Here is a 24974-nt window from a genome sequence, read left to right as displayed (position 1 = left end):
CGACCGCAGTCCGCTGCCACCAATAGGCTAAAGTAAAAAAACTCAAGAGTGATAGTTCCGTGGCCTTCCCTGCCCATAGATTTTTTAAAAGAAGGGAAAAAAAGTGAAAAAAGGGTGTGGGTGCGGGGGGGGGGGGCGGGGGGGGGGGAATGCTCACTGCTACCTCCCACTGTCTCCGCCGCCGTCTTCCATTCAAGCCTTCTCAATCTTGAAAAATTACTATTTATGAAAGTGAATTGATGAGCTCGAAGGAGAGAGGACAGTGCTGGTGAGAGAGCGGTGTGAAAATAGAATGAAGCCCACTGACCAGCAAAGAGCAAGAAAAGGATTATAAGGAGCTCTGTCATCGTAGAAGAAGCTAAGCTGGCTCTCTTCTCTCCAAATCTTCCCAAAATGCTCTCTCTCCTCTTCTTCCTCCTCCTCCTCCAATGAAATATCTCCTACCATCCTCTTCTTCCAATATTTTTTGGGGACGTTTGATTCGTAACCGGAATCAAAATGAAAATGAAAATAAAAATAATTTGAAATCAGAATTGAAATGGCCAAATCCCTCGAAGCGTTTGATTCATGACCGAAATTAGAATCGAAATCAGAATTGGAATGAAATTTTGAATCCATTAAGGAGAGTAGGGATTGAGTTCTATATAGATTGATTCATTCCCATTCCATCTTAGAATCAGAATCGGAATGGAACTTCTCCCAACCAAATGGTTGGAATGGGAGTTATCCATTCCGATTTCGATTCCAGACCCTCATTTTTTTTCAACCAAACACCCCTTATGTAAGAGAGAGAATTATTTTGAACTGTTCACTTCGCAGCCCAAGGCAAAGCCACAAGTCAGGAGTTCAAAGGAAAAATGTACGGATTAGCTGGCTAGCTCGAGGATTGGGCAAAGAGAGGAGTATTTGAAAACTGAACTTAAAAGTAGATTTCAAAATAGTTTAGTTATTGATGTATGAAAAATAGGCACGTGTGCATGGGAAAAATTGTACCTTTTGCAAATTAGAAGGTTTGCTGTAAATCTTTTTTGGCTTTGAATCTAAGAACAAAAAAAATATTAAATAGAATTATCCTTATGGGTCAACTACTACAGTCATGCATATAAATACAAATACAATATGACTACTGCCTACCTCCTACTACTGCTTAACCATTCATTCTTAAATACATACAAAATGGACACAAACTACTGGCCTCATATATGTATGTATAAATATCATTGTCTCTTAATCATTCTGGATGAAATTCTGAGCTGTTGGAACTAAGAAGTTATTAACAATTCAACTATCAAAAAATTTGCCTCTACCTTTTCTCTGAAGTAAGTTTTTAATGATGACTAAAAATTCAATAAAATAAAAAAAAATATAATAATAAAATATATATTATTTTTATTGATATGACTGTAAAAAAAAGAGATGTACGTAGAATACAAGTAGGTGGTCATGCTCTATTTAATGCTGAGGATTTCGAAACAATTGATGCTGAAAATATTGATTCAAGAAATAATTTTTCTGACAGTAAAAGAAAGAAATGATTATGTTACTTCTTAGTATTATATTATTTTAATATTTTTTAATTTTAAATATTTAATATCATCTATTATATTTTTTATATTATATTAAATTTTTAATTTATAAAAATATTATTTGAAGAAATAAATACATACCATGCATCGCACGGGGTTCCAAGCTAGTTATTATGTAAATTAGGTCCATAATGGAATTAGGATGAAATAAATCTATCTAATAATTTTATCCTAAGATCTTTATCTCAAAAAAAAAAAAATCTTAAGATAAAATTAATTCAACTAGGATGATTTCAACCCAGATTTATGGTGGATCTGATCCACCTAATAAATTTTTGTCATTTTGATCTGGATTTCACCAAGTAACCAAGCTATAGGCCCCATGTAATTGTCCTGCATCGGCTGAGAAAGTATACACCACCCAATGGTTAAAATTTTCGGGCATTGAATCTGTGGTACTAAGGCTCCAACGCACATCACGTGTAAGCTCCTCAAATTGGCGATACATGAACAGATATAATTACATGTTTCACGCTTATTAACAAATCTGTATGAATAGTTTTCCTTATGTCCAATAAAATGCAGTGCCAGTGTGAAATTATAATCTCCTATGGTAAGGTAATTCATGTGACGCATGAATGAATCGTAACAGCACATATTATATAATAAATTCATCTGCCATAATTTTTTGTTATTTTTATATTGAATCTAAATACCAAAAAAGGTTTTTCATATTGGGTATTATAAATGATAAACTAGATTGCTTGCCAAGATCATTGTATGTGGTTTCTATTATATCAAATCACGTTTTGTTGGCTAAAACTATCATGGCACTATGATGCCCACGACCTGAGCAATTTTTCAACTTTGTTGGTTAGCATTAAATTTTTGTGGAACAAAAATCATATGGGGTGGGCGCTATAAAATATCATATAGGATGGGTTTAATAATATATCATATTTTTTTTTAATATTAATTTTAAAAAATAAACTTAAAAAAGTCAAAAAAAATTTTGCCAATAAAGTTATTAGTCTCGTGATTAAAGTATTCTCTTTTTTCTTATTTTCAATATATAGAATATATACTATATGACTATATGATGTACACTAAATATATAATCAGGTGATATATACTATAAATTTTTTTATATACATCCAACAATGATCCAATATACATCTATTACTAAATTGATGTATAATTTATCGAACTTAATATTCATCAGTACATAGTATATGACTAGTTGATATATATACAGTAAAATATTTATTTAATATCCCAATACATACTTCTAAATAAAGCGGTATATAATTTTCAAAATATAGCATTCGTCGGCACATAGTACATGAGCATATGATATATATTAGATAGTTTATTGATACATATTGGAAGTTTTTTTGACATACTCTCAACAATAACCTAATATACATCTCGAGGTCTTTTTTCTTCTTCTAAATTTCTCTTCTTTTCTAAGATACTTGCATCTAAAAGTTTATGAAATTATGTATCATTTTACCTAAAGATGTATATTAGGACGTCGAATAAATATTTTGCTAGATAGGTATCAACTGACCATATACTGTGTACTAGTGAATATTAAGTTCGATAAATTATGTATCAATTTATCTGTAACTATATATTGCATTGTTGCTGGATGTGTATTAAAAAAGTTTATGGTATGTATCATATAATTATATATTTAGTGTGTATCATGTTAGGATTTGATGCCTCAAAATTGAGCCCACAGCGAGATCTGCGGTGAAAAATGGAGTCCAACGAGATCAAGATTACCCCAAATGGAGCTCGGATGAAGGAGATACGAGCTTTTGAATTCGGTACGAGATCCGAGGCGGTGGCGGTGCACGGCCCAGACAGGAGGGCGGCCCAAGCGGGCGCACGGCCCAGCCCCTACGCGGGCCTGCGTGCGCGGGCCGGCCCAGGCCCAGGCGCCTTGCCTGAGCCCTGTACCTCGGTCCACCGTGGATCAAGCGGTCCATGACAGACCGCGTGGGTGTTTTCCACGCGTTTCTCACGGTCCACGGTACTATTCCATAGATCGAAGCACGATCGGACGACGTGGGTGGCTCTCGATCTTGATCCAACAGTTCAGGAGGTTACTTGTCTTTGTTTAGGACTCCTAATCCCTCTCTAATCAGGTTTAAGCCTTTTAAATAGGGCTGATCGGTGAAACAGTGGGGCAGCGGCTTGGTTTTACCTCACGAAAATCCGTGAGGGCTGTGTTCGCGCAAAAACCAACCCGAGAGAAGAAGAGACAGACGCGAGGATGCTGAGAGAGAAGGAGCAGGAGGCTCCTGGACAGCGAACATCGGTCGCAATAGGGGTTCAAGGGGGTCTTCCAAGAGAGAGAGCTTTTGTGAGGAGAACTTCAGGTGAGAGAGAATTGGGTGTACAAGGGTTGAGGGTGAGGTCTCCTCTTGTAAATTTTTTTTTCATAGTGAAGTTTGCATGCCCCATGGAGGCGAGCCCTTTTGTGGCTGATCCATGTATTTTGATTGTTTTGTTTTATTTCTTCTTTCTTCCTGCTGCATCGCATGGTACTGAAAAGATCTTGGGAGGTAGTGTCCTGGCCAGACATCCATCCAACAAGTGGTATCAGAGCAAGACGGTATAAGGATGCAGATTGCAGTGATGGTGAGCAAGACCGAAGATGGAGAAGACATGATCAATCAAGATGGAGATCAACAAGTTTGATGGTAAGAGCAATTTCTCCTTGTGGCTGGCAAGGGTGAAGGACGTGCTCATCCAACAGGGATTGATCGATGCTCTCTTGTGCGATGAGAAGCCGACCACCATGGAGGTGCGGGATTGGAAACGGCTATAGATGCAAGCGGTAAGCACCATCCGCATATCCCTAGCGGATGAGGTGGTGATCCATGTGCTGAGCGAGACTTTTTCGATGGTACTGTGATCGAAGCTCGAGAAGTTGTACATGGCGAAGTCTCTCACCAACACTCTTTTTCTCTGGAGGTAGTTTTACCAGCTATGGATGGTCGAGGGACAGAGCATACAGGAGCATCTAAGCCACTTCCAGAAGATCCTCACCGGTCTCCTCAGCATTGGTGAGAATGTTGAGGAGAAGACCAGGGCACTGGTTTTACTGGCATCGCTTCCCCCTTCGTACGAGTCCTTGGTGACTGCTCTTCTAGTGGGAAGAGTACTATCAAGATGGACGAGGTCACCGCGGCGATACTCTAGAACGAGATTCTCAGGAGGGAGAACCCAGCTTCGAGCTCAGATGGCGGTAGCTCAGCTTTGATGGCTTCTGAAGAAGCAGGAGGCGGTAGATAGAGGGACAGGAGATCGCAACGAGGGCGGTCTAAGTCCAGGAGAGACTTGAGCAAAATCAGGTGTTACCGGTGTGAGGAGTTGGAGCATCTAGCCAGAAATTGCCCTCAATTAAAAAATCGAATGATGGCTGCTGTAGCGATGGCCGGTAGCGCTTCAGATGGAGATATTCTGGAGATATCTGATGAGGTATCTACTTCTTTCCAGCAGTAGATATTAGATTATGCATGCCCCTATCATGTATATTGCAGAGAGGAGTAGTTTGACTCCCTGGAGAACAGTGAGGGCACTGTATATCTGTCGGATGGATCGAGCTGTGCAATCAGAGGCATTGGGATGGTCAATTGGAGGACACATGACAGTATAGTGAGGAGATTGGGGGAGGTCCGATACATATCCAATTTCAGACAGAATCTTATATCACTTAGCAGACTGGATTCGAGAGGCTACAGGACGGTAGCTGGTGGAGGAATTCTGAGGGTGCTATGCGGCGATAGGATTGTGCTGGAGGGGAAGAAGAGGAGCAGAGAATATTATTACCTGACAGGAAGTCCAGTGCGAGGTGGAGCTTCGGGAGCCAGACGGAGCCTGGAGTGAGGTGAAGCTCCAAGTGGAGGCGGATCGGGCATGAGACAGGAGACTCAAGAGGACGAGAGGCGATATCGCAAGGTGAGATTCCTATTGCCGCAGGACGATGCCCCGAGCAGATTTCAGATCAGGAGGAGCACAGTATACGATGAAGATGGGATCGAGCAGCTTGACTCGACTCCCATATTTGTCCATCCATAATCAGCAGGTAATTATCCCAGGGCATGGGGCGAGGAGATCCAGAAGCTCTTGAAGTTTGGAGGAGGCCGAATATCGAGTCGAGATAGAGATGGTTAGAATTTGATGCCTCGAGATTTAGCCCACAGCGAGATCCATGAGGAAAAACGGAGTCCAACAAGACCAAGATTATCCCAAACTGAGCTCGGATGGAGGAGATACGAGCTTTTGAAGTCGGCACGAGATCCGAAGCAGTGGAGGACCACCGGCGGCTGGTGGAGCGGCGGCGGCGTGGCCGCAGGCGGTGGCACATGGTCCAGGCGGGGCCAACGTGCAGGACGCACGACCCAGGCATGCGGCCCAGGCGGGCGTGTGGCACAGACTCGCACGCACGGGCCGGCCCAGGCCCAGGCACCTTGCCTGGGCCCAGTACCTCGGTCCACCGTGGATCGGGCAGTCCATAGCGGACCGCATGGGTATTTTCCACATATTTCTCGCGGTACACGGTACTATTCCATAGATCGGAGTGCAATCGGACGGCGTGGATGGCTCCCGATCTTGATCCGATGGTCCAGGGGGTTATTTGGCTTTGTTTAGGACTCCTAATCCCTCTCTAATCTGGTTTAAGCCCTTTAAATAGGGCTGATCGGTGAAACAGTGGGGCGGCGGCTTGGTTTTATCTCACGAAAATCCGTGAGGACTGTGTTCGCACGGAAACCAACCCGAGAGAAGAAGAGACAGGCGCGAGGTCGCTGAGAGAGAAGGAGCAGGAGGCTCCTTGACAGCGGATGCCGGTCGCAACAGGGGTTCAAGGGGGTCTTCCAAGAGAGAGAGCTTTTGTGAGGAGAACTTCATGTTAGAGAGAATTGGGTGTACAAGGGTTGACGGTGAAGTCTCCTCTTATAATTTTTTTTTTTTATAGTGAAGTTTGCATGCTCTGTGGAGGTAAGCTCTTTTGTGGCTGATCCACGTATTTTGATTATTTTATTTTGTTTCTTCTTTCTTCCTACTGCATCGCGTGGTACTGAAAAAATCTTGAGAGGTGGTGTCTTGACCAGACATCCACCTAATATATCATATAGTCATATAGTATATATCGTTATGTACTAAAAATGAAGAAGAAAGAAAATATCTTAATCACTGAACTACCGTCCTATATGATATTTTATAGTGCCTATTCCATATAATTTTTTGTTCATCTCATGTTTACCTTATCTCCCAAAATAGGATTGGATTTAATGCACAGGAGATCATTCGATGCAGCATAAATTATTGGATTTGCATTAAGACCCATGTAAAGCACGAGTTTTGACGTGATGCATGCATCGTATGGGACCACACAGATCCTGACGAGGAAATAAGTCCGTGAAGCATTGGACCACTTGGATGTAGAACAACCGTCGCTTCACCTGCTGGGAGCCACGAATAATATATTCCAGAAGCTTCAAACTGAACTGTAACAAATACAAACATGTGGTGCTCCATTTTTTCTGTTTCTGTGGTTGATACCCGAACATAAAATAATTGCATGGAATTGCTCTCAAAAAATATAACCGCATGAAATTGTCCAAACTTTCTCGGAGAAATCCATGGCCTGGAATATTGCCCCTCTCTCTTCTCTCCCAACAGCTCCTCCTAGGATCCAGGGTTCAGAGAGGTTCCCAATAAAGAAGCACACTGTCTTGGTGAAACCCACGAGCTCAGAGAAGAGTTTATCTCCCTGTAAAGTAGCACAATCTGAAGGTGTTACAGAAGAACAGGGTCTATCAGGTACAGTCCCTTCACTTTGGTTTCTTTGTGAACAAAGGAATCACGTAGATATCTAGTCTAACACGTAGAAATCACAAAGCAAAGTTTTTATAAGAAAAATGCTTGCGTGGGCCTCAGAAGTTTGAACCATAAGGCAATTGCATCTCGATCGCGTGGAAGCAAGTATCTACTTTACAGCAGAACAAACTGAGCTTTTAGTTCAAAGAACCAGCTGAGATGGGTCAGTGGCCTTCAAGCGAGATTTAGCAAGCTCCAAAAGAAGATAAAAGGTCTTCTAGGCCTTAGGAAACTTCCTCAGGCTAGATTCATGAATTAGCCACTACCAAACCTCTAGCAACTGTATAGTTTTGCTTTCTTCTTTTGCAGTTTATGGAAATCACTTGTTACATCCTATGTTGATTTAAAAAGAAAAAAAAAAAAAAAAGAAAATTGAATATTGTACCACTTTTTTTTCATCCACAATTTCCCTTGGGACTCGCCTCACCAATTCTAGTCCCTCCCCTTGCAGAGGCTTCCTCTTCTCTTCTCTTCTCTTCTCTCCTCTTCTCTTCTCTTCTCTTCTCTGCATGTCCAAATCATCGCATCGGTTCTTTATCACTTAATTATCATGAAATCATTAGCTTTTTTATCCTGTTCTCATTTCATTTCAACGTGTGGGCCTTTCTTTGTTTTTTTCAAAAATATTTAATCAAGTACAGCACTGATGACAGAAAAGAAAAGGGAAGCTAATTTGATCATTTCGCTTGCTGGCATTTGTACACATGAAAAATTAATTAAATAATAGAATCATTACTCACTTTCAAATGTTATGATAATGCTATGATATGCCAGTAAACGCTCATGGATCAATAGACTTTCAACTTCTATGCTTAGAATCCATCATCGACTTTAATGCATCATTGCAACGATCATGACTTCGAAACTCAGAAGTCAATGCAACTGGTCGACAGGGTTGTAATGTTTGAGAGCTGGAATTGAAGATTGGCCAAGCTATACCATTTATTGGCTTTTGAGTTTATCTAGCAATGCAACTGCAGATCATGTCTTTCCAACTGGGAAAAGTAGTCTGCTGCATTCTCTTTCATAATTTTGTAGCTTTATCTCGTCAATAAATTAATTACTCATGTCTGTACGCTTGATTCTAACAGGATCTTCTGCACGCACTCAGTTGGATCTCCTGGAACAACTGACTTCTTCCACCTTCCCTGGCAGCGGTATGTACATGTTATCTAGAGATTGTTTGGAAGGTCCTTTCTCGACATCATATACATTCACAAAAGCAACACTTTGTTCCAATTTAATTGAGGTGGACTTCCCCAACAGGCTATGAGGGTGCTGGTGACACTCGCAAGCCTACAATTGGTGAACAACTTTCTGAACTGGTAGGAGACAGAGGAGGTGATTTCAGCCTTCCATTAGGTAAAAAGCTGCAAGCAAGTTGGAATTCCTTAACCATTTCACGGAGAAGAAACATCAAGCGACAGGCCTATCTGAATGAAGTTGCTGGCAGGAATGATTCCATTTTCTTTGCAACAATTGGAGCATTCGTGATTCTCCCGCCGGTAGTCATATTGTCTATTGCCATATTGACTGGTTATGTCCAGCTTTTTCCATGAATTAAAAGTTCATGTTTATACCATCATTTTCTGTTGATCATACTATACCAAAACCAAGAGGTCAGAATCTATTACATAACTTTCTTCAATCATGCTGCCATACAGGCTATAGAGTGTTGCATAAATGGAATACTTTTGCTGGTGGCAGGAGTCACCAGATAAAAACATGTGCTTCCGGTCCCTTATCTCAATCCAGCTGCATCCAGGTTCCTTTAGAAGCCTTTTTTCCTTCATTACTGCTCTCAATTTTGCCACATCTTCCCACAATCTGGCTGCTGCAAAAGTCTCAGCTAGTGCAATATAAGCAGAAGAATTATCTGGTTCTAAATGAAATATTTGATCTGCTGCTCTTCTACCAATCACAGTATCTCCATAGAGTTTGCAAGCGCCAAGCAATGCTCCCCAAACAGCCGCATCCGGTTGTATGGGCATGTTTATGATAATAGATTCAGCATCATTAAGATGGCCAGCTCGGCCAAGAAGATCTACCATACAAGCATAGTGTTCCTTGGTAGGACTGATACCATGTTTTTTCTCCATAGCATAAAAGAATCTCTGACCTTTCACAACCTCTCCCAGATAACTGCAAGCTGTGAGTAAGCTTATAAACGTGACATGATTTGGCTGAACTCCTGATTTTTGCATCTTCTCATAGAAATCTAGGACTGCACTTCCTTGTCCATTCTGCGAATATCCCATTAACAAGGCATTCCAAGATATCATGTCAGGGCTGGTCATGCTGTGAAAGATCATTTCTGCTTCATTAAGAGCTCCACATTTCCCATATACAGTAATTAATGCGTTCCCCACTCCTAAATCTGATATGAGTCCTCTTTTGACAGTTCTGCAATGGATTGCTCTGGCCTGTTCTAGAGCGCCAATGGCAGCACAGGCACTTAGAGCACAATTGTAAGAGAACTGGTCAGGTTTCAACTCTGATTGCTCCATCTCATAAAAGAATGATAGTGCGTCTAGGTTGGTCATCCCAGTTACAGTGTTGGTTTCAATGTTTTTGCTATTTTGAAGGTAGCCAAACATCATGGTGTTCCAAGATATCAGGTTCTTCTGCGGCATCTGATCAAAAATATGTCGAGCTTCACCTACATCATTGTTAGAAGTATAAGCAGCCACAATTGCTGTCCATGAGATCACATCATACTGAGGCATCGTCTCAAAGATTAAACGGGCATCTCCAACATTCCCTTGCTCGCCATACATAGTGATCAAAGAATTTCCTATTGAAGTATTTGAGTGTAAGCCCACTTTCATCACATATCCATGAAATGTTTTGCCACTTCTTGTATATTTCAAGCTTGAGCACCCACTTAGAAGGCTAGTGAGGGTGAAGCAGTTTGGTCTCATGTCATCCTGGATCATACCAATAAAAAGACCAAATGCTCTATCTTGCATCCCATTCTGCACATAGCCAGCAATCATAACATTCCAAGATATCACATTTCGCTCTGGCATTTCATTAAAAATTCTCTCAGCCTCCACAATTTTCCCATTCTGAGCATATCCTGCCACTAATATGGACCACGAAACTATGTTATGCTCTGAAATCTCATTAAAAACTCTCTGAACATTTAAAAGCTCGCCACATTTGATGTACATATCCATCAATGTACATCTGATATCAACATTCTTTATCCATGCCAATTTCTCTAGGCAACAGTGAACACCCTTGCCAGTCTCCAGTAATTGCTGGCATGCACATGTCTTCAAAACTGCAAGAAATGTCGACTTATTAGGAACCTCTCCTTGTTCCCTCATTTTATAGAACAAGTCCAGGGCCACCTCATCATATCCTTCACTCTGATATGCGCTGATCATTGAGTTCCAAGAAACAGTGTTCCTGCATGGCATCTTATCGAACAAATCCATGGCCTTCTCCAAACTACCACACATTGCATATCCCGAAACCATGACCGTCCACGTATAAACATCTCTCTCCGGCATGCAGTTAAAAACCTTCTCAGCATCATCCACACTTTTGCACTTGAAATAAAGATTAATCAGGGAATTATTCACCGCAATGTCTACGGCCAGATTCTTTTTCACTATGAAAGTATGTATCTGTTTTCCTTCATCCGACGCATTGAGGTTGGCAGAGACGGAAAGCATGCGTGAGAGCGTGAACTGATCTGGATCGAAACCGGATGTCTGGAACTTCCTGAAAAGTTGCAGACCTTCTGAGTCATAGCCGTTAAGGACGTACCCAGCAATCATGGCATTCAAACAATCTGGGCTCCGTTGGCTTTTGATGCCATCAAACACTTCCCGTGCTTTGGCAACTTGACCTGCTCTACAGAGTGCGGTAATCACGGCTCTTGCGGTGGTTGGGTTTGGGTGGGGCATTTCATCGAGAAGGTCTACGGCATTTTCCGGAGCAAAGTCTGAACGCTGGAGTGAGAACGGAGGGAGGTCATGACGAGGTTGGAGTGGAGGGCGCTGACGCCTCTATGCAGCAGAGCTTGAACTGATGAGATAGAGGTTACTCCCATGTTATGCCCAAGATTGTGGTCGCAAAAAGAATGCTAGCTTTGGAGTGGGAACTCAGTTGACTCCATACATGTCGAGCGGCCGTATCAACGGGTCCCACAGATTTGTTTGCTTTGAGATTTGGAATCATTTGATCTAGCTCAGCACATGACTCTTTACTGGCATGTGCCTTTATAGCACATGGCTCTTTACCGAGCTATATTATTCACTGGATATTACGATCCGGAGCAGAATGAGGATAATTTATTGACAAAAATATTATATCATATCTCATTTATGTTGGATCAGTTCTGTGATAACCTGGCCCATAAAGAAACAGGGAGGAAGACTCCCGATCGGAGTCTTCCTCTTCCCCGATTCCGATCAAGAATCGGAGTCCTAGGGCCATTAAAAGACCCTAAGACGAGCTCTATAAGAATCCCCCTCCTCTCCTCTAAGTGTAGATCCATCAGTCACCGACGATTGTCGGAGTTTTTCTCCGATTTTCCCGATTGAAGCCGTGGCCCCTCGACCTGTGCTCGCCGCGATTTCACACCGGTGGGGGTCACCGGAGGCTATGGTAAGGCCTCCTTCCTCTTCCTCTCTTCTCTCCCTTCTTTCCCGTGCCTGTGGGCATGATTGTCGGTGACGGATGTTGCCGGATTTTGTTGGAAAAGAAAATCTCTGTTCTCACCGGTTCCTTTCTCTGATTTTCCGGCACCGACGGCCACCACCGACCGCCGGCTATGGCCCTTCCGAATTCGGGGGGAGTTGTCCCTTGCCATCGGCCACCGTCGGGCAAGGTGCGGCCTTGAACGGCCGGTTTAAGGAACGGGGACCTCTAGGTCCCCTGTTCCGGCCAAAGAAGGCCACGGGGGAAAAAGAAAAAGAAAAGAAGAGGAGAAGAAAAAAAAAAGAAAAGAAAAAGAAAAAGAAAAGGAAAAGGGAAAAAAAAAGAAGAAGAAAAAGAAAAGAAAAAAAAATATAATCATATAATAATAATAATAATAATAATAATAATAATAATAATAATAAAGAAAAGAAAAGAAGAAAAAGAAAAAAAAGAAATATATATATATTTATATAAAAATAAAAATAAAAATAAAAATACACATAAAAGGGAGTTTCTCTCATCCCTCTCTAAAGTCTTTCTCTCTCTAGAATTGGATTCGTTCTCTCTCTACTTTCTCTCTCTAAAAAAAATTTTCTCTCTCTAAGAAGTCCTATGAATTCCCTATTAGGCTATCTTCTCCACTCCTATGGATCTATAACCTTAAATCGGTTTAGAGCCGAAGGTAGAGATTTATTGGACTGATCATCAAATCGGTTATTTCTTTATATTATGTAATTTTATTAAATATATAAAATAAAATTTATTGATGATTTAATATTTTAAATAGGACTGTCCGATTCTTTTAAGGAAGATTAAAAGGTCCAGGACGATCGAGGTAAGTAGATTTTATACTCCTTATTTATTTTTTAAATGATCATGCTTTTATATAAAGAATTGCCATTGATAAAATCATAATTTTTCATAAAATAAGGATCGGCATATGTGATATGAAAAAGCATATTTTATTATGTGCATTGATTTCATGAATATGTCTTATAAAAATAGCATGATTATGAAGTATGAATTTCATTATTTTTTTATTTATGTATATGTATGTTTTAAGAAAAAGATAAAATAATTTCAAAGGTTCTCAGATAGCTATGAATGAATCCCTTCGGGAAGGTCGACATCCGGAGCTAGCATCCACACGAAACATGGCCCTGCCAGCAGGTATAAAGTTGGCACATGAATTAAGAACTCTGTCGATTAAGAAACATGACCCTGTCACGGGTATAATAGTGACCTTAGCACGAATGTCTGTGAGCAATATTTTGAAACATGACATAAATATATGATGAAAATGATTTATGATTCATAATTGTGAAATATACATGATTTATGCATGCATGATGAGCTTATAACTTATTTTATTATATGCTCTATGAAATATTTATTTTTTTACAATAATTGTTATTTGCTAAATGATGCATTATCATAGAAAACTTATGCTTGATCCGGTAAGGAAGCGGAAGTCTACTTACTGAGCTGGTGTAGCTCATATTCTTTTTTTTTTTTTTTTTCATGTACAGAGAAATAAGGCTAGGACTGATGGAAAGGGAATCCAGACTTGGGGATCAGCAAAGCAAGCTTGAAAATTTTGCACTAGGAATTCAGTTTATGTTTATGGATTGTAGTCATTATAAATTTTAAAGACTTGAAATATTTCATCTTTGGATTTAGATGCTCTGAACCAGTTTTGGTTTAATTAAATATTTGAATTGAACTTTATTATTATATTTATTTGTGATACACCTGTTATTATATTTAAGAAGATGAATTTTGGCTTCGTGTTATCGTGGGTCCATCCTTTGGTAGCATGGCCATGTTATGTCCCGGATTTGGGGTGTGACATTTTATGGTATCAGAGCAATAGGTTTAATCAAAGATAGAACTTAAAACCTAACAGGGGGTAGTTAGGTTACGCATAGTTAGACTCTAACTTAAATTATTAACTGTACTGCAACTCTGTTATAAAATAACGTAATAATGTTGGCATTTGAATAGGAAGCGATGAGCGATAGGGAGGGCGAGACCTTGGCAAATATGGCCGCTAGGACGAGAGGAGCAAGAGGAGCAAGACTGTCGTCGCGGAGAGCCGACAATCAACCAATTGAGCGGGCTCCTGACGCACCGACCACACAAGCGGACATTGCTGGTGTATGTCAAGTGGTGGCTCAGCTTATCCAGCAGCAGGCACAGACTGCTCCTCGACCGATATTATCTATGGAATCATACTACGAGAGATTCAGAAGGCTCAACCCACCTCTATTTGAGGGTGGATCTGATCCTATGGCTGCAGAGACATGGATTCGAGAGATGAAAAAGATGTTTGATGCCCTGCAATACCCTGAGAACGTGAAGGTCCGATTAGCCGTTCCTATGTTAAAAGGAAATGCCGAGTTTTGGTGGACTGCAATAAAAGCTACCTATGGGAACAATGATGATCAGCTCACTTGGGAAGAATTCAAAGAGATATTTTATGATCAGTACTTTCCGGAGACAATGAGATTGGTAAAAGAAAATGAGTTTCTAGCCTTAAAGCAAAAGGATGATATGACGGTGCTAGAATATGCTAACAAATTTAATGAGCTAGGCCGCTTCTGCCCCCAGCTTATGGAATTCGAAAGGAGTAAAACTAACAGATTCGAACAAGGTCTAAGATATAGAATTCGATCCCGTTTGTCTTCTCATATTTTCAATAACTACAAGGACGTACTGGAGCGAGCTTTGAAAGTGGAGTCTGAATTGAAAAGAGCAGATCTAGAAAGAGGAGATAAGAAGAGATCGAGATCAGCAGGAAATCTAAAGGATCAGCAGAAAAATTTCAAAAATAATAACTCTGATAAGAAGAAAGAATCTTCATCCTGCTTCTACTGTGAAAAAAATCACAATGGACCTTGTCTCAAGAGGATTGGAGCATGCTTCTTATGTGGTGAGAAAGGACATATGGCTCGTGATTGCCCAAACAAGAAAAGAGATGACTCTAGACCTAACAAACCAGTTGATCAAAAATAAAAAGGAAACGCACGAGTGTTTACTTTAAACCAGCAGGAGGCCAATGCAAATGATCAAGTGGTGACAGGTATTATCCCAGTCAATTCTATTTATGCTCGTGTGTTATTCAATTCTGGCTCTTCACACTCTTTTATATCTTTCAAGTTTGCTACTTCTTTGAATTGTGTGCCTGAAAAACTAAATGAACCACTATATGTTAGCACACCTTTTAAAAATATTGTTATTGCTAACATTATTTTCAAGAATTACATAATCCAAATAGAAGAAAAAGAATTAGCAGCAGATTTGATTCAGCTAAATATGTATGATTTTGATGTTATTCTTGGGATGAACTGGTTATCTTCATACCATGCACATATTGATTGTTTTGGGAAAAGAGTGGTATTTCAAATTTTGGATGAACTGCAATTCTTCTTTCAAGGCGAAGTTCATAATACGGAACCCAAACAATCTTTGGGTATTATCTCAATCATGAACGCAAGAAAAGCTTTAAGGAAAGGATACAAAGCATTTTTGGCCCATGTAATAGACGTCGAGAAGGAAAAGATAAAGTTGGATGACATCCCAATTGTCAAAGAATTTTCTGATATTTTTTCAGATGAACTACCCGGATTACCCCCAGAGCGTGAGGTTGAATTTAAAATTGATATCACCCCAGGAACCGGATCTATTTCAAAACCTCCTTATCGGATGGCTCCCGTAGAATTACGAGAATTAAAGGATCAACTGCAAGAACTTTTGAATAAAAAGTTTGTCCGACCAAGTACATCACCCTTGGGAGCTCCTGAGTTATTTGTGAAAAAGAAAGATGGGAGCATGCGTTTATGCATTGACTATCGAGAGTTGAACAAGGTAACCATAAAGAATAAATATCCTCTTCCTCGAATAGATGACTTATTTGATCAACTTCAGGGTGCTCAAGTTTTCTCCAAAATTGACTTACGATCAGGCTATCATCAACTAAGAATTAGAGATGAAAATGTACTTAAGACTACATTTAGAACCAGGTATGGCCATTATGAATTTTTAGTAATGCCTTTTGGACTAATCAATGCACCGGCTGCTTTTATGGATATGATGAACAGGATTTTCAAGCCGTATCTGGATCAATTCGTTGTTGTTTTTATTGATGATATCCTGGTGTATTCTAAAAATATAGAGAAATATGAGAGATATTTGAGCATCGTGTTTCAGACCTTGAGAAAAGAGAAGCTCTTCGCCAAGCTTAGCAAGTGTGAATTCTGGTTGGATAGTGTTGTCTTCCTCGACCATGTAATATCTAAAGAAAGAATCTCAGTCGATCCAAAGAAGATAGAAGCCGTGGTAAATTGGCCTTGTCCGACTAATGTGACGGAAGTTAGAAGCTTCTTAGGCTTGGTTGGTTATTATAGAAGATTCGTCAAGAAATTTTCTCAAATTGCAATTCCTCTAACCCGCTTAACTCAGAAACGAATAAAATTTGAATGGAGCAGTGAATGTGAGCAGAGTTTTCAAGATCTGAAGCAACGATTGATATCTGCCCCAGTTCTTACTCTACCATCTAATAAAGGAGGATTTGTCATTTATAGTGATGCTTTCAAGAAAAGATTAGGTTGTGTGTTGATACAGAATGATAAGGTCATAGCTTATGCTTCTCGACAATTAAAAGCCTATGAGCAGAATTATCCGACCCATGATTTGGAGTTAGCAGCTATTATTTTTGCTTTAAAGATTTAGCGACACTATTTATATGGAGAATCATGTGAAATCTTTACTGATCATAAAAGCTTGAAATACTTATTTACTCAAAAAGAGCTGAACATGAGGCAAAGAAGGTGGCTTGAACTATTAAAAGATTATGATCTAAATATTAAATATCATCCTAGAAAAGCTAATGTGGTGGCAGATGCACTTAGTAGGAAGTCTTCAGCGAATGTGATGACTCTGCTATCCTTTCAGCAACAAATTCTAAGGGATCTTGAAGATTTACAAATTGAAGTAACTTGTACTGATGTTAAGAATGTATTAGCAAATTTAATGGTATAACCAGCATTGATCGAACAGATAAAAGCGGCCCAACAAAGTGATATTCATTTATGTCAATTTAAGAAGGACATGGAGAAAGGGTTACGAACTGAGTTTAGGCTACATACAGATGGAACTCTTTATTTTGGGAACAGATTATGTATACCAGGAGATCCTGAACTAAAAAAGAAAATTTTGGAAGAAGCCCATAAATCCCGTTTCTCCTTTCATCCCGGTAGTACAAAGATGTATAGAGATTTAAAACAACTCTTCTGGTGGAATGGAATGAAGCAGGAGATAGTTCAGTTTGTATCTCAATGCTTGGTATGCCAAGAAGTGAAAGCCGAACATCAAAGACCTGCTGGTTTGCTAAGACCATTAGAGATACCAGAATGGAAATGGGAGCATATCACGATAGATTTCGTTACTAGACTTCCAAAGACAACAAGAAAAAATGATGCAGTGTGGGTGATTGTTGATCGACTTACTAAATCAGCTCACTTTCTACCTTTTCGAGTTGGCACTCCACTTGATAAGTTAGCCCAGATGTATATTGATGGAATTGTACGTCTGCACGGTGTTCCAATAAATATTATATCTGATCAAGATCCACGATTTGTATCTAGATTTTGAAAAAGTTTTCAAGAAGCTTTGGGAACAGAATTGAGGCTTAGTACTGCATTCCATCCTCAGACCGATGGCCAATCTGAAAGGACAATTCAAACTCTTGAGGATATGTTAAGAGCTTGTGCTTTTGACTTCGGAGGACATTGGGATAATCATGTGACATTGATTGAATTTGCATATAACAACAATTTTCATTCTAGTATCCGGATGGCACCCTATGAAACCCTATATGGAAGAAAGTGTATATCCCCTCTGTATTGGGATGAAGTAGGTGAAAAGAAATTAATAGGCCCTGAGTTAGTTCAAGATGCTAGAGACAAAATTTATCTAATCAAGAGAAGACTCAAGGCAGCACAGGATAGACAGAAGAGTTGGGCAGATAGAAAAAGAAGAGAATTAGAATTTCAGATCGGTGATCATGTTTTTCTAAAAGTATCACCTACTAAGGGTGTCATGAGATTTGGGAGACATGGCAAGCTGAGTTCGCGATATATTGGACCTTTTGAAATTTTAAATCGAGTAGGAGATGTTACTTACGAACTAGCCTTACCACCAGATTTATCCAAAGTGCACAACGTCTTTCATGTTTCACTACTGAGAAAGTTTGTACCTGATCCAAACAGTGTGATAAAGTATAAGCCATTGCAAGTTCATGAAGATCTAACCCATGAAGAATTTTTTCTCTGAATTATTGATCGAAAAAAGCAAGTTCTAAGACGGCGTATCATTCCGTACGTAAAGATTCATTGAAGTAATCATGAAGAGAGAGAGGCCACTTGGGAGCTTGAAGACGATATGAAGACGAGATATCCATATTTATTTGTAAATGAAGGTATGTTAAATTTTGAGGACGAAATTTCTTTTTTAAGGGGGGTAGAATGTGATAACCCGGCCCACTAAGCCCAGTAAAAAAAAAAAAACACAGAAACAGGGAGGAAGACTCTGAGACTCCCGATCGGAGTCTTCCTCTTCCCCGATTCCGATCAAGAATCGGAGTCCTAGGGCCATTAAAAGACCCTAGGATGAGCTCTATAAGAACCCCCTCCTCTCCTCTAAGTGTAGATCCATCAGTCATCGACGATCGCCGGAGTTTTTCTTTGATTTTTTTGATTGAAGCCGCGGCCTCTCGACCTGTGCTCACCGTGATTTCACGCCAGTGGGGGTCATCGGAGGCTGTGGTAAGGCCTCCTTCCTCTTCCTCTCTTCTCTCCCTTCTTTCCCGTGCCTGTGGGCATGATTGCCGGCGACGGGTGTCGCCGGATTTTGTTGGAAAAGAAAACCCCTGTTCTCACCGGTTCCTTTCTCTGATTTTCCAGCACCGACGGCCACCACCGATCGTCGGCTATGGCCCTTCCGAATTCGGGGGGAGTTGTCCCTTACCGCCGGCCACCGCCGGGCAAGGTGCGGCCTTGAATGGTCGGTTTAAGGAACGGGGACCTCTAGGTCCCCTGTTCCGGCCAAAGAAGGCCACGGGGGAAAAAGAAAAAGAAAAGAAGAGGAGAAGAAAAAAAGAAAAGAAAAAGAAAAAGAAAAAAAAAGGAAAAAAAAGAAGAAGAAAAAGAAAAGAAAAGAAAAATATATAATCATATAATAATAATAATAATAATAATAAGAAAAAGAAAAGAAAAGAAAAATATATATATTTATATAATAATAAAAATAAAAATAAAAATAAAAATACACATAAAAGGAAGTTTCTCTCATTCCTCTCTAAAATCTTTCTCTCTAGAATTGGATTCATTCTCTCTCTACTTTTTCTCTCTAAAAAAAAATTCTCTCTCCAAGAAGTCCTATGAATCCCCTATTAGGCTATCTTCTCCACTCCTAGGGACCTATGATCTTAAATCGGTTTAGAGCCAAAGGTAGAGATTTATTGGACTGATCATCAAATCGATCATTTCTTTATATTATGTAATTTTATTAAATATATGAAATAAAATTTATTGATGATTTAATATTTTAAATAGGACTGTCCGATTCTTTAAAGGAAGATTAAAAGGTCCAGGACGATCGAGGTAAATAGGTTTTATGCTCCTTATTTATTTTTTAAATGATCATGCTTTTATGTAAAGAATTGCCATTGATAAAATCCTAATTTTTCATAAAATAAGGATCGGCATATGTGATATGAAAAAGCATGTTTTATTATGTGCATTGATTTCATGAATATGTCTTATAAAAATAGCATGATTATGAAGCATGAATTTCATTATTTTTTTATTTATGTATATGTATGTTTTAAGAAAAAGATAAAATGATTTCAAAGGCTCTCAGATAGCTATGAATGAATCCCTTCGGGAAGGTCGACATCTGGAGCTAGCATCCATACGAAACATGGCCCTGCCAGTGGGTATAAAGTTGGCACATGAATTAAGAACTCTGTCGATTAAGAAACATGGCCATGTCACGGGTATAATAGTGATCTTAGCACGAATGTCTGTGAGCAATATTTTGAAACATGACATGAATATATGATGAAAATGATTTACGATTCATAATTGTGAAATATACATGATTTATGCATGCATGATGAGCTTATAACTTGTTTTATTATATGCTCTATGAAATATTTATTTTTTTACAATAATTGTTATTTGCTAAATGATGCATTATCATAGAAAATTTATGCTTGATCCGGTAAGGAAGCGGAAGTCTACTTACTGAGCTGGTGTAGCTCATATTCTTTTTGTTTTCTTTTTCATGTACAGAGAAATAAAGCTAGGACTGATGGAAAGGGAATCCAGTCTTAGGGATCAGCAAAGCAAGCTTGGAAATTTTGCGCTAGGAATTCAGTTTATGTTTATGAATTGTAGTCATTATGAATTTTAAAGACTTGGAATATTTCATCTTTGGATTTAGATGCTCTGAACCAGTTTTGGTTTAATTAAATATTTGAATTGAACTTTATTATTACATTTATTTGTGATACACCTGTTATTATATTTAAGAAGATGAATTTTGGCTTCGTGTTATCGTGGGTCCATCTCTTAGTAGCATGGCCGTGTTATGTCCCGGATTTGGGGCGTGACAAGTTCCACTCAGGTTATATACCTTAGGCCTTTATATTCATAATGATGTCATGCTTGCTTTTGATGAAAAATAAATATTGACCCAACTCTTATATATTTATGATTAACCTACGTAGATCTAAAAATATTATACTGGTTATTGGTGTTTGAGATGCTTCATGAACTTTGTCATGCAACTCTCCTTCATGAGTGGTGCACCACACATCAGCTGCCAAAGTTACACTGCAAGCAAACACTTCCTGTGTGCTCCTTCCCTGCAATTTTTAATAATAGTTGCTATAATCTTGCATCTAGATCTCCTGCCTGGTGCAGCTATAGATGAATCATAGGCAACTAATGACTTGTAATTTTTAAATAACGAAGACATTAATTAAAGGAAAAAGTAGGTAATCAGCTTTGGGTATTTTAATATGAAGTTGTTACAATTGGATTAGGATATTTAAGTAGGGAAAGGAACTATTTTTGGGAATTTGGCACAAATTAGTTTTATGTTGTATCCTAAATTGGAAGAGTAACGTTGTAGTCGAGCGCTATCGCTCGAGCAGAGATTTTAAGCAAAGTTGCAGGTACGTGAAGTATTATCAATTTTGGTCTCTGACCGCTATGGCACAGGCCTTATGATTTTGTCCTTCAAAAAATACCTCACAAGGAAGGAAAAGTCCTATCTCATATAAATTAGAGTCTCCTTTAACTCACAACCAATATGAAACTATTGATGCCCTCCCTCCCACACTACAATAAATAAATAAATATCAATGTGGCCACCGCTCGCAATTTATAGTCTTGATTGACTAAGTTTTCGGATCATCGCTCTATGATTATATAAAACATACTTTCATCTTTCAGAAAAATTTTGATTTCCATGTAAATTCGCAGCGATCGTTTAACTAGTAATTTTACCTACAGAGGCCTCCTGTCAACTTTTGTACCGAAGATAAGAGAATTAATGAAAACTTATAAATTTGGAAAGCGCACAGCTGTTATAGGCTAGCTTATTGTCCTAGACAACTCGTTGCATCACTTAGAAAAAAATATGTTCTAATGTTGTATTATTTCAAAAGATGAAACAAAATTTATAGTTACAGAAAGGAAAAGATGAATTGCAACTAATCAATCCTGTTTGATCATTGTACACAGATGCTTAAATTTATATTACACAATGGATCTAAATTCTGAGCAGCTGACTACATCTCAAAAAATTTCTAAGCATCAAAGCCCCCACTACCCCATACTTCTTACATATAATCTCCTTTTCTAATTCTGATGCTTCCATTCCATTGACAGTTTCCAACACTATCACCATGTTGCTAAAAGAATGCACTAACAGAAGAACAAAAGTGTTTGAGCCAATACTAGAGCTAAAATAGTTCATAAGCACATGAAAACAAGCCTTTGGACCTTGGCTCTCCACTAGGCAATTGATACTAACTCTTTCAGCCTGGTACTTGGAGATGGTACATGGTCAGTAGATCTAATCTGCTCATCACCTAGGATCACACCCTGCTTCATCATATAATCCCACCTGTCTTGGAAAAGATAGATGAAAGCAATGATCACAATCTCTGCAGTGAATAGAACAGTCCACAACTTTACACTTTTGGAGGTCCTCTCATGGTAGGTGTGCAGGCCAATGTAAATGTTTATGATCCCCAATATAGGAATTCCAATTCCAAGTAGCCAATGCACAAAGTACCATATGCTCCTTACTTTCACTCCTCTGAGAAAAAATAAAAAAAGAAATGAACACTCAATGTTAGCTCTTGATCAAAAAGAATATTAAAAAAGCAAGCAATACATGCATGTCTTTTTTTTTTTTTTTTTTAATGCATAAAATGTATTGCATGCCTGTGAGGCCTGAGAAAGCCAATCAAAGGTTGAATCCATATCAATCCATGAAGTGCCAACCCTGTTCTCTGATGAGTGTTGTTGAAGGAATTCTCAAAGTTCATTATAGCCAGAACTGCTCCAGCAGTAGCAAGCAGGACAGCTATCATCTGTCAACTCAAAATGAAAGAAAATACAGTTATCAGTGTGGAAGGTTGCATGACAAAATATTATGAGGAGACTTAGTGGAGTAAAATCATGTTTGTTTTTTCAAAATGCCTTTCAAATCACCAGTAACAGGTTACCAAGTACAAAACCTAGTACTTCTGTTGTTCCTAGTTGCTCAAAAGTATGAGGGTGGAAGCAAAATATGTAAATGTCCAGAAAGAGACAAGAGTCCACCATCCAATAGATAAATTAAATATAACTATGTGCACTGCAAATGCTGTGGATAATGTAACATGTGATAGAGCTTACCTGCACAATGACATGGGAGTAGAAGAGAACCTTGAGCTTTTTGCCACATTCAACTCTGTTGGACATCCTAATTATGAATATCCCAACAGGCATCAAGAAACCAATGGAAGCCCACAGAAGGAATGCGTGGAGTGTGATTTGAAATGATAGTTCGGGAGTCAGCTGCAAGTAGTATCACAAAGGAGTTAAACAGAGAGCTTTTCAAATTATGTGTCTACATTAACATATACTCAGTTAACATGATAAAAGGAAATGTTCAGGCTACATTGCCCATTTCCCACCTCAGCCAACAAAAGAAAGAGAAAGGGAAAGGGACACGCCTACTTCAAGTATTAATTAATAGTTATCACTTTCAGACAATTAGTGATCAAATCGAAATTAGAAATATCAGTAAATGACCATGGAGATGTAATCCTTTTAAAAGTTGTCATACTGCTAAATTTCAAACAATTACAAGTCTGAAGCAGAATGAATTACCTTCAGTTGGTTTTGTTTTCTGGTTTTATGGCTTTGACTTGGTTTATGAGAGTCTGGAAATGAAGTCACCAATGTTGCGAGAAAAACAAGAATCAGAAAACTTGCTAATCCCCTGATAACTCCTCTTTCCAAAGTGAGCATTCTTTCAAGCTAGAGAAGCTTCTCTTTCCACACAAAAAGAAAACCAAAAATATCGAAAAAAAAAGAGAACCAAAACACAAATGCAGTTACTGCCTGTATTACTCCTCAGCCTTGTTAAATTCTAGCAATCTAAACTCTATACAATGACCAAAGCAAAACAAAACCTCTTCCAATACTAGAGATTGCCCAGAATATATTTATGAGAGCTATTCCTCAGGCTTGACCCAGTGCTGCAAGCAAAGCTTTTCCTATAGTTTCATCCTCTGGTCTCAATAACAAACCAATGTGCATTTGAAGATCAATAAAAGCAGTCAGAAGATAACCCCTGGAAGAAACCCCTCCGAACATAAACAATGCAGAAACAGACACTTGAATTCCTTCACCACCTCTCCACAAGCAACTTCATTTTGTTATCTATATCATGTGAAGAATCCCAAGCTAGCTTGTAGGCCAATGAAGGAATCCCAAAAGCAACCAACCTGGTGGAGGAAACCTCTAAATAGACTAGAGGCCTTGGACTGTTTGGTTGTGAATAGATTATTTTAAATATATTAAGAATCTGTGTGTGGGGACTGGAATGTGAGGCTTGAGCTCCAGCTTTCTCAGCTTTTTGGTATGATGGTGAGGTTTGTGGAGTTGCAGGGAGCACAAAAGAAAAGGTGGCCATACTTTCCAACAGTAATAGAGTAATTACATTTGAAAACAATGGGAAGTGGTCGGTGGGATGCAGGGAAATAGAATAGCACTCGGTTATCCTCTGGCATTTCCCCACCAAGGTCACAAATAAGAAGCGGTGCTCCAATGAAGTGCTCCTTGTAGACAATCTTTCTAAATGGTTACTGCACAAGGGACCAAGGTGGTGGTGATGTCATGATGTCATCTAGGCATTGGAATTGGTGGTTGGGCTGGTTAAGAAGAATGCATCTAAGGAACTCTTGAAATCAAGTCTTTAGATGAGAACCCATGTGCCATAGACCCCCACTATCCTTGTTTGGTGTTCTTTGGAAGGAGACGAAGTGGGGGGAGCCTCGGTTCACATGATACTTGTAAGCAATCGCCGCTTGTTCAAAGATTGCCATCAAAGTTGGCGTATCTACGACAATTGACCACGTTGGGAGGTTGGTGTGGGCTTTTAACTAGTTGTGACACAAGGCTAGATGGAGTATAGGTCCTTGTTCAACACAGTGCCATCCGAATCTAGGTTGATAGAAACCTGGGCTAAAATTAAGCATGACCAGGAATGATCTAAGTTAACATCTATAATCACAGACCTGAAAAATTTAGAAGGACAACTATCTAAAGTTTC

At 39.2% G+C, this 24974-nt stretch overlaps 2 protein-coding genes and 1 long non-coding RNA gene across 3 annotated transcripts; 2 read left to right on the top strand and 1 right to left on the bottom strand.

The window, feature by feature from the left end:
* The first annotated feature begins 7124 nt into the window (after nt 1-7124).
* Nucleotides 7125-9069, top strand: LOC105047240 (uncharacterized). The gene is made up of 3 exons (XM_010926073.4): nt 7125-7364; nt 8513-8578; nt 8688-9069. The coding sequence occupies exons 1-3, from the start codon at nt 7184-7186 to the stop codon at nt 8978-8980; spliced, it is 540 nt and encodes a 179-aa protein (XP_010924375.1). The 5' UTR covers nt 7125-7183; the 3' UTR covers nt 8981-9069.
* A 210-nt stretch (nt 9070-9279) lies between these two features.
* On the top strand, nt 9280-11769 carry LOC140858471 (uncharacterized). The gene is made up of 2 exons (XR_012142038.1): nt 9280-9901; nt 10007-11769. It is a non-coding gene; the product is annotated as an uncharacterized lncRNA (long non-coding RNA).
* Nucleotides 11770-21799: 10030 nt separating this feature from the next.
* LOC105047241 (cytochrome b561 domain-containing protein At2g30890) lies at nt 21800-24322 on the bottom strand. Its single transcript, XM_010926074.4, has 4 exons — nt 23528-24322; nt 23051-23212; nt 22595-22743; nt 21800-22466 (listed from the first exon to the last, which is right to left on the bottom strand). Exons 1-4 carry the CDS (start codon nt 23666-23668, stop codon nt 22160-22162), a joined length of 759 nt encoding a protein of 252 aa, XP_010924376.1. The 5' UTR covers nt 23669-24322; the 3' UTR covers nt 21800-22159.
* Nucleotides 24323-24974: the final 652 nt, after the last annotated feature.

The sequence above is a fragment of the Elaeis guineensis genome, chromosome 6, assembly GCF_000442705.2.
Source record: "Elaeis guineensis isolate ETL-2024a chromosome 6, EG11, whole genome shotgun sequence".
NCBI classification, from domain to species: Eukaryota; Viridiplantae; Streptophyta; class Magnoliopsida; order Arecales; family Arecaceae; genus Elaeis; species Elaeis guineensis.
This window is presented reverse-complemented; position numbering and strand designations above follow the sequence as displayed.